At 46.7% G+C, this 9,829-nt stretch overlaps 1 protein-coding gene across 1 annotated transcript; it reads left to right on the top strand.

The window, feature by feature from the left end:
- On the top strand, positions 6,354 to 7,093 carry LOC107627666. The gene is made up of 2 exons (XM_016330492.1): positions 6,354 to 6,667; positions 6,811 to 7,093. The coding sequence occupies exons 1-2, from the start codon at positions 6,354 to 6,356 to the stop codon at positions 7,091 to 7,093; spliced, it is 597 nt and encodes a 198-aa protein (XP_016185978.1).

The following is a 9,829-nucleotide window of genomic DNA, read 5'->3' as shown; positions in this document are numbered from 1 at the left end:
GGGGGGGGGGGTGTCACCTGCAAAGACATTCCGACGCTCTAGTCAGTGAGTGTGCAGGCGAAAAAGGGGGAGAATGAGGTGTGACGTACCTTGAGGGAAGGGTAGGTCCTTCCCCATATATACCGTGTCAGAGGTGGGCCCTGCAGGGACAGGCCCACCTTCTTCGAGGCCTCCCTTGCACAGCTGTGGCGAAGCTGTCAGGGACGCGTGTCAGGGACGTGTGTCCGGGTCGGAATCTGAGCGTCTCACCCCCGACCGTTCGGGTCGGGTGCTGCTCGGGTCGGGCCGGCCCTTAAACTGCTTGGGCCAGGCCGTAATAGTGCCCCCGATGCGCCAGCAATGACCGTGAGGATTGTTGGTGGCGCGTCATCTCCCTTCTCGTGTGGCGTCGTCAGGCCGGCCGTCCGTGGGGTGGACGTGCCTCTTGTGCGCGTGTCTGTTCGTTGTTGGAACGACCGTTTGTCGCCTCGTTCTTCGCGCAGGGCATTTAATGCTCATAATGGGCTGGAAAACCCCGTATGCAAAGACTATTTTGCCCCCAGGTCTTTCACGCTTCCTGGGTGGCAGTTTTAAACAGTTTTGCTTTGATATTTTCCCTTTACATTCTTGCTCCTGCTATCTCATTCTTCTTCACCCAAAAAATCCCAGAGCATCCCAGAGCTTCGTTCTAGCATCTCCGTGCATCTTTCCTTCTTCCTTCTCAGTTTTCGCAACCGATTCAGGTAATCTTTGATCCTCTCTCTTTTCTGCTTTATTGTCGTACGTTTACTGCTTGCGTTAGCTCCATGTTCTTGCTGTTTTTGTTTGATCCTTGTTGCTAGATGGCTTTCTAGTGCCAAGTAAATGCGTTAGGGGAGGGGTACCATTCCAGGGTAGGCTTTTAGGTGGCTTGCATGATAGGTATAGCTTTAGCCATGCTTGATCTTAACTGTTGAATAGGATGGACATAGTTTCTGGGTTTTTCCTGGACTCCCGACCTCATAGACTAATGGAGTGGTACCCCCACTGTAGGTATGTCTCGCGTCGTTTCCCGGGCTTCTCCTTCCGCCGCGAACTATGACCCCTACGCTTGGGTGACCTCCGATGTGAAGGACTCGCCAAATCAGATGGATCTGGAGGAGTTGACGGAGTTCCGGCAAGCCGGGTATCTGTGCGGGGGGACAAACGAGGAGGCCAATTATGACTCCTTCGTTCCTACCCCCAATGAGCGGCTGTATGAGATTAATTTTCGCTCCCCCGGGTTGCCGACTGGATTTGGTTTTACAAAGCCATGTTCACCCAGGTTGGCGTTCGCATACCGTTTTTCGACTTTCCGATGTCGCTTCTTAATCGGATATCCGTGTCGCCGTCGCAGCTTCATCCGAACAGCTGGGCTTCTATCCGCTGTTTCGAGATGGTTTGTGAATATCTCGAGCTGCAGGTGTCGGTGGATGTCTTTCTCTTCTTCTTCAACCTTACCAACCCTTCCAAACAAGGGAAAGCGAGGAAAGGGTTCCTGTCTTTCCGATCTGCCCAAGGTCGGAGGGTATTTAGCTTGTTCGAGGACTCTTATCATGGGTTCAAAGACAAATACTTCAAAGTTCGTCCCGTCAAAGGTCGCCATCCCTTTTGGTTGTCGCTAGAAGGAGAACGCCTCATTCCGACGTATTGGAGCTTCGGGGCGGGGTCTAACACCTTCATTAAGGTGAATTTTTCCTCCGAGTTTCTGACCCTAAACTTTTCCAGGTCCCCTTCGGGTTCGGGTCTGGGTTTGTCGTCAACTCTGGCATCCAGGTCGGCGAGGAATACTTCTGATGCCTCTTTAGACTTCTTTCTTAACGAGAGACTGGCGTTGTCGCAAGCGACTGCTGTTTCCAAGTCTCCCCTCACAGACCCTACTGACCCTTCTTCAGTTATGAACTTCATTACCAACATCCTTGTGCTGATGACTCCTCCTAGGTCATTGATTGTCTTTCTCCCCAGGATGATGTTGTAAGCGGTGGAGTCTCGTAGGATCACGAACTCGGCCATTATCGTTCTTCTCCCCTGGCCTTGTCCCAATGAGGTTGGTAGGGTGATTATGCCATCTGGCTTGATGAAATAGTTGCCGAGCCCCACAACGCCGTACTGGTGAGTCTGTAGGTCGGCGTCCCTTAGGCCTAAGGCATCGAACACATTGCGGAACATGATGTTCGAGTCTTCCCCCGTATTTACAAGGATTCGTTTGACGAGACCGGTTCCTACTCTAGCCGTTATGACCATGGGGGGGCTTTCTCCGACTTCGTCAAACCACTGATCTTCCGGGCCGAACGAAATGTGTGGGAGTTTCATCGTGCCTCGCGTAGAGGACAAGGAGACCACCAGGACTTTGGCGACTTTCCTTTGTGCCGACCTCGACCTAGGTGCCGCGTTCCTAGCTGTTACCACATTCACTATGGTGAGGCCCCGGTCGTCTTCCTCCAGTTCTTGGCGTCGCTTGGCTGCTCGAGTCCTGTCCTCGCCGTCCTGGTCGCGGTTCCGTCATCTCGGCTCTCTAATGAGGTGGGAGAATTCAGCTAGCTTCCCATCCCTGATCGCTTGTTCCAACGCGTCCTTCAGGTCGAAGCAATCCTGTGTTTTGTGCCCGTAGCCTTTGTGGTAGTCGCAGTAAAGGCTTCGATTTCCCCCTGTTCGTTCCTTCAGTGGTCGGGGTTTCGACAAGATCCCCTTTTCGGCGATTTGTTGATAAACTTCCATGATTGGTGCAGTGAGGGGAGTGTAATTGGTGAACTTTCCGACCCGGGGAAACAGTCTGGGTGCCTTGCTCGGACCGCCGTCCCTGGCGTGTTCCTTTTGACCTTCTCTGCCCCCGCGGTGCCGGTCTTGGTTATAGGAAGGCTGCCGTTTGTTGGCGGCCACGACTTGGCTCACTTCTTCGTCGTTGATGTACTCCTTGGCTACACATTGGATCTCCTGCATTGTCCACACCGGCTTCGTGGTGAGGTGCTTTCTGAAGTCCTCGTTCAGAAGTCCGTTTGTCAGGCACAAGCTTGCAACTGAGTCTGTCAGCCCATCTATTTCCAGGCACTCGTCGTTGAATCTGTCAAGGTATTTCCTGGTAGGCTCGTCGGGTCACTGAGTCACCCCGAGCAGATTGATTGGGTGCTTCGCTTTTGCGATCCTGGTCGTGAATTAGGCTAAGAAGGCATGGCTGATGTCCACGAAACCGGTTACCAAGCCCTGCGGGAGGTTATTGAACCACCGTATTGCAGGTCCCGCCAGGGTGACCGGGAAAGCGCGGCACCTTACCTCGTCTCCCACTCCCTCTAGGTTCATCCTGGCCTCAAAGGCCGTGAGGTGCTCCAGCGGGTCTTGCGTTCTGTCGTACCTCATGTCCGTTGGCTTGTCAAAATGTTTTGGCAGCCGAACCTCGAGTATGGAATGATGAAATGGGGTCGCTCCCATTATCACGGGTCCCCGCGTTCTCGTCGTTCTCCCTTCGTCGGCGTCCAAACGAGCGCCTTCGTGTCCGCGATCTGTAGTACGCCGCCCCTCTTGCCTGGCATAGATGATGGGGTCGTGGCGTCTTCTCGCGCATCCTCTTTCTCCCGCGCTCTCGGACTCAGCCTGGGGGCTGGCCGTGCGTCTGGAGTGGCTCCTAGAGTGAGAGCGGGAGTGGCTTTGTTCTGGGGTGTGCTGGTCGTGTTCCCTGTCTGCCAGCCGGCGTTCCAAGTCTTGCATCATGTGGCGTAGTTCTTGCATTATTCTGGCGTGGTTGTCGCCAGTTCCCCCAAAGGGGCGTCTCTCGTGAGATTGTGTTGTGTGTCTTGGAGGGGATCTTGTGCGCTGCTGGGAAGCAGTAGCGGCGTGGTCCTCTCCGGGCTCGGCCTCGCGTCCTGTTCCACCTTGGACCAGTACGAAGTCCATGGACGAGTCCCCACAGATGGCGCCAATGTTCTGTAGGTCGGGTACCGAACAGTTCGGGTAGATATCCTGAGTGAGGGGGGTGATCTCATTTGGTCGTAGGCCACCGGGTTGGAGTAGGCGGGGTCCCGAGCACTTCACGTGGAAAAGGGGGGGTCACCTGCAAAGTCACTCCGACGCTCTAGTCAGTTAGTGTGCAGGCGAAAAAGGGGGCAAATGAGGTGTGACGTACCTTGGGGGAAGGGTAGGTCCTTTCCCATATATACCGTGTCAGAGGTGGGCCCTGCAGGGACAGGCCCACCTTCTTCGAGGCCTCCCTTGCACAGCTGTGGAGAAGCTGTCAGGGACGCGTGTCAGGGATGCGTGTGCGGGTCGGAATCTGAGCGTCTCACCCCCCAACTATTCGGGTCGGGTGTTGCTCGGGTCGGGCCGGCCCGTAAACTGCTTGGGCCAGGCCGTAACAATCTCAATAAGAAATGCAGCGCAATTATCATAATTTTTCCATTAGTGATGTAACAAGCCTACTTGAACAAGATTACCGATTTTGTCATTGGAATAAAATTACATTGACAATCAGGATACATTCAATTGAAAAGTTAAGATAGATGGTCATAAAAATGGGTGGGTAGCTTTGAAGATCATCTTCATGGTTCTCACATTTTCCTAGATGTGCAGAAGACATCTCAATGACTTTCCGGTGGTCAAAAGATCAAAGGCTTTGTTTATGTCCTCAAAGGCAAGCTCATGAGTGATAAAATCATCCAACTTCACCACCTAAAAAGTAGAGTGTCATAAACTTTCTTTATAAGCGAAGAACTATCTTTTAGACTGTTATATTTTGTTTTAGGCTATGTATATATGTTTATAGAATTTTCGCATGTATATTTTGTATTTTGTCCCTCCTAAAAATTGACTTGGAGAAAGAGGTGTTTCTTCTGTAGTTTGAGTTTTATTTTGGGTTGTATATATATATATATATACTCTGGCCGGTCTTAGCTTCGCAGGTAGAGTCTGGAGTTTGATATCTATATTTTGGAACTCTGATCTGTGTATTATGTCTTTAGCCTTCTTTAATCTTGCCTATCCGTTTTACGCTTATTCGTACAAGTGTGACATAATTTTCTGTTTTTTTTTTTTCATTTTTGTTTAACTTATTTTTTCAAGGCTCCTAATTATAAAATTCTTTTCAACTATATGTATATATTTTCTTTTAGAGGTCGTAATATCTCGCCACCTCTACTTTGCAACTTCAGCGTAAGGCTTTGTGTGGTAGGGTATTACATTATGATATCAGAGCAGTTTGTTCTTGTAGAGCCTGAGGGACAGACTTACTATGCTTCTGAGCATACTCTTGGTGTATGTATATGCTAATTAGGATATCTAATTGATATATGTGGCATATTCGTTTATGAGCATGCATTTGGGAGTTTGAAGCATTAGACTTGAGATATTGATACCGATCACATTGATATCACTTGTTTGGTGTGAAGAAGAACCAAATAATGACTCGTGGACGCGGACGCAGTCGAGGCAGAGGTCGGAATAGTAATGTGAAATCTGAAACAACTATGAATAATCCCGTGGACTTTACAAACGCTTTGGAGAACATGGTGGCTGCTATGCAGGCAACGGATGAGGCCCTTGGTCAGCAAGTTAATAACGAAACCAGAGGTAACGGTGAAAATGGGCCGATGACCTTAGCAACTTTTTCGAAGATAAACCCACCAACTTTTAGAGGAACCACAAATCCAACAGAGGCTGATAATTGGTTTCAGGCAATGGAATGAGCTTTGCGAGCGCAATAAGTACCTGAAGATCAGTGTGTTGAGTTTTTTACTTATCAGCTGATGGGTGAAGCTCAGTATTGGTGGCAGGGGACCCGACGCCTTCTGCAACGAGATAATGTTGCAATCCCTTGGGATGTATTCCAATCCGAATTTTATAAAAACTATTTTCCAAACTCAGTAAGGATGGCAAAGGAGCTTGAGTTGCTACAACTGAAGCAGGGTCCTATGTCAGTGGCAGAGTACACCAATTAGTTTGAAGAATTATATCAATTTTCTAGGATTTGTCAGAGACCGGGGGATTTTGAAGAATGAAAATGCATAAAATATGAAGGTGGTCTACGAAGTGACATCCTGAGTACAGTGAGCTCAATGGAGATCAGAGTTTTCTCTGAACTGGTAAAGAAAAGTCGAGTTGCTGAGGATTGTGCGAGAAAGGCAGCATTGTACAAGGGTGATTACCAAAATTTTGTTAGGAGAGATCAGGGGAGGAACTTTGCGCCTAGAGGATAGAATTTCAAGCAAAGCGGTTATGTCCCACAATAACATCTGGGTCAGAATAATTTCTGGAGATTCAATAATAACAACCAAGGAAGAGGTAAAGGAAAACAGATTCAGTATCCTCCCAACAACTTGACATGTAAGAGATGTGGGGCGTATCATCCGAACACCCCATGCAGAGCTGGAATGGGTGTATGCTACTACTGTGGTGGACCCAGACATCTTTCCTGGAATTGTCTAGAGAGGAAGAGGCAGGAAACTGAGGGAGTTCAGCAGCAGGGATGTGTATTTACCATGTCGGCGGATGGTGTTGAGAGGTCAGACACTCTGATCCGAGATAATTGTGAAATGGCTGGTAAAACTTTAATTGCCTTATTTGATACTGGAGCATCACACTCATTTATAGCATTCGAGAAAGCCAGTGAGTTAGGGTTGAAAATAGTTATGTTGGCCTACGACTTAGAAGTGGATACTGCTATCTCTGAAGCTATTGTGACTAGGTTAGGCTACCAACAAGTTTATTTCGAATTAAACAATGAACCTTTGTTCATGATTTAATTCGTCTGCCAATGACTGGCCTCGATCTCATTCTGGGATTGGATTGATTATCAAAGAATCATGTTCTGCTCGATTATTCTAAAAGATCACTGCAGTTTATGTCGAAAGGTTCAGAAGGACAAGTGGTGGCGAATGGATATTACTTAAATTCTCTCATGGTGAATTGTAGTGAAAGTGAGTGTTCGGGATTCATACTATTGGCTACCAGTGTGTCGGAGGACGAAAAAATTTTGAATCAGATTCCAGTTGTAAATGAATTTCTAGAAGTATTCCTTGAAGGCATAACTGAATTTCCTCCTTCCCAAAAAATCGAGTTTGCGATTGAGCTGGTTCCTAGAGCAGGACTAATTTCAATTGCACCTTACTGAATGTCACCTTTGGAGCTGGCTGAGCTTAAGGCTTAGCTACAGGAGTTAATGAGTAAGAACTTCAATCGTCCGAGCGTTCTCCATGGGGAGCACCGGTGTTGTTCGTGAAAAACAAGGATGAAAGTATGTGACTGTGCGTAGATTACCAGTAATTAAACAATGTAACCATGAAGAAAAAATATCCATTGCCGAGAATTGACGATCTGATGGACCAATTGCAAGGAGCCAGTATCTTTTTCAAGATTGACTTAAGGTCTAGTCATCACCAGATAAGAGTGAGAGATAAAGATATCCCGAAACTGCTTTCAGAATTCGATATGGTCACTATGAATACACTGTGATGTCATTTAGGTTAACCAATGCCCCAGATGTGTTCATTGACTATATGAACCGGATATTTCGTCCTTTCCTGGATGGATTCGTCATTGTCTTCAGTGATGATATTTTAATCTACTCTAAGACTAAGAAGGAGCACACAGAACACTTGCGGATCGTGCTGCAGATTCTGAAAAAGAGAAAGTTGTACACTAAAATTTCTAAATGTGAGTTTCGGAAGAATGAGGTAAAATTTCTGGGTCACGTAGTGACTAAGTAGGGAATAGAGGTGGATCCTTCTAAGGTTGAGGCAGTAATGGATTGGGGATGACCTACATCAGTGACAGAGATTAGAAGTTTCTTAGGTTTGACAGGATATTATCGGAGGTTTATCAAGGGCTTATCACAAATTGCATTGCCTTTGACAAAGTTAACTCGAAAGGATGCGCCATTTGTCTGGACATCAGAATGTGAGGAGAGCTTTCAAGATTTGAAGCAGAAACTGACTACAGCGCCTGTGCTTGTGTTACCTAAACCTAATGAGCCTTTTGAAGTGTATTGAGATGCTTTGTTGAAAGGTCTAGGGTGTGTGTTGATGCAACACCGGAGCGTGGTAGCTTATGCATTGCGTCAGCTGAGACCTCATGAGATGAATTACCCAACTCATGACTTGGAATTGGTGGCAGTTGTATTTGCATTGAAGATTTAGAGGCATTACTTGTACGGAGTGAAGTTTCAAGTCTTCTCTGATCACAAGAGTCTCAAGTATCTCTTTGATCAGAAGGAGCTCAACATGCAGCAATGAAGGTGGATGAAGTTGCTAAAGGATTATGACTTTGAGTTAAGTTGCCACCCAGGGAAGGCGAACCTTGTAGCGGATGCCTTGAGTCAGAAGTTATTGACAGTCGCTTGGATGATGATTAAGGAAGAGGAGTTGGTGAACAAGTTTGGGGATTTGAGACTGGGTGTCGGAGAGTTTAATGGGAGTATATGCCTGAACAAACTGTAGATCTCTAGTGACTTCAAGTCCAAAATTTTAAAAGCTCAACAAGACGATCAGAAGTTACAAAAGGTGTTGCTAGCAATCAAGATGGGAAAGCAATGGGAAGTTTTGTGGGATGGAGATGGAATATGGAGGTATAAGGGTAGGATTTGCGTGCCAAATATTGGAAATTTGCGGCAAGATATCTTAAAGGAGGCGCATAAAAGCGGATTCTCTATCCACCCGGAAAGTACCAAGATATACCATGATCTGAAGATGATGTTTTGGTGGCCAGGAATGAAGAATGATGTGACGTTGCATGTTTCAAAATATTTGACTTGTCAGAAAGTAAAGATTGAACACCAGAGACCATCCAGAACATTACAACCTTTAGAAATTTTGCAACGGAAATGGAAAAGTATCGCAATGGACATTTGCGTGCCAAATATTGGAAATTTGCGGCAAGATATCTTAAAGGAGGCGCATAAAAGCGGATTCTCTATCCACCCGGAAAGTACCAAGATATACCATGATCTGAAGATGATGTTTTGGTGGCCAGGAATGAAGAATGATGTGACGTTGCATGTTTCAAAATATTTGACTTGTCAGAAAGTAAAGATTGAACTCCAGAGACCGTCCGGAACATTACAACCTTTAGAAATTCCACAATGGAAATGGGAAAGTATCGCAATGGACTTTGTGCCTGGATTGCCGAGGACTCGGACAGGATTTGACGCAATATGGGTGATTGTGGATCGGTTGACAAAGTCTGCACACTTTTTGCCTATCCGAATGAGTTATACCTTAGAGGAGTTATCCCGTCTGTATATCAATAAAATTGTAATACTACATGGTGTGCCTAAAACCATAGTTTTTTTAATAAAGATCCTCGTTTCACTTCAAGATTCTGGGGAGCATTTCAGAAAGCGTTTGGAACTCAATTGAGTTTAAGTACCGCGTACCATCCTTAAACCGATGACCAATCGGAAAGGACAATTCAAACCCTAGAGGATATGTTGAGGGCTTGCATTTTAGACCAACCGGCGAGTTGGGATCGGTATATGCTGCTAGTGGAGTTTACGTATAATAACAATTACTATGTGAGCATCAGAATAGCTCCATATGAGGCTCTGTATGGGAGAAAGTGCCAATCTCCACTATGCTAGTATGAAGCTGGGGAAAAAGTTTGTTAGGGTCTGAGTTAGTAGCTGAAATCGCCGAACAGATTAAGAAAATCCGAAACCGAATACTTACCGCTCAGAGTCGCCAGAAAAGCTACGCTGATCAGAGACGGAAACCGTTAGAATTTGATGAAGGAGATCATGTATTCCTAAGAGTTACTTCAACAACAGGAGTAGGTAGAGTGCTCAAAGCAAAGAAATTAAATTCTCGTTATATCAGTCCGTTTCAGATCCTGAAGAGAATTGGGCCGGTGGCGT

Source organism: Arachis ipaensis, chromosome B02, assembly GCF_000816755.2.
Source record: "Arachis ipaensis cultivar K30076 chromosome B02, Araip1.1, whole genome shotgun sequence".
NCBI classification, from domain to species: domain Eukaryota; kingdom Viridiplantae; phylum Streptophyta; class Magnoliopsida; order Fabales; family Fabaceae; genus Arachis; species Arachis ipaensis.
The sequence above is the reverse complement of the archived record's forward strand: the minus strand, read 5'-3'. Positions and strand labels throughout refer to the sequence as shown.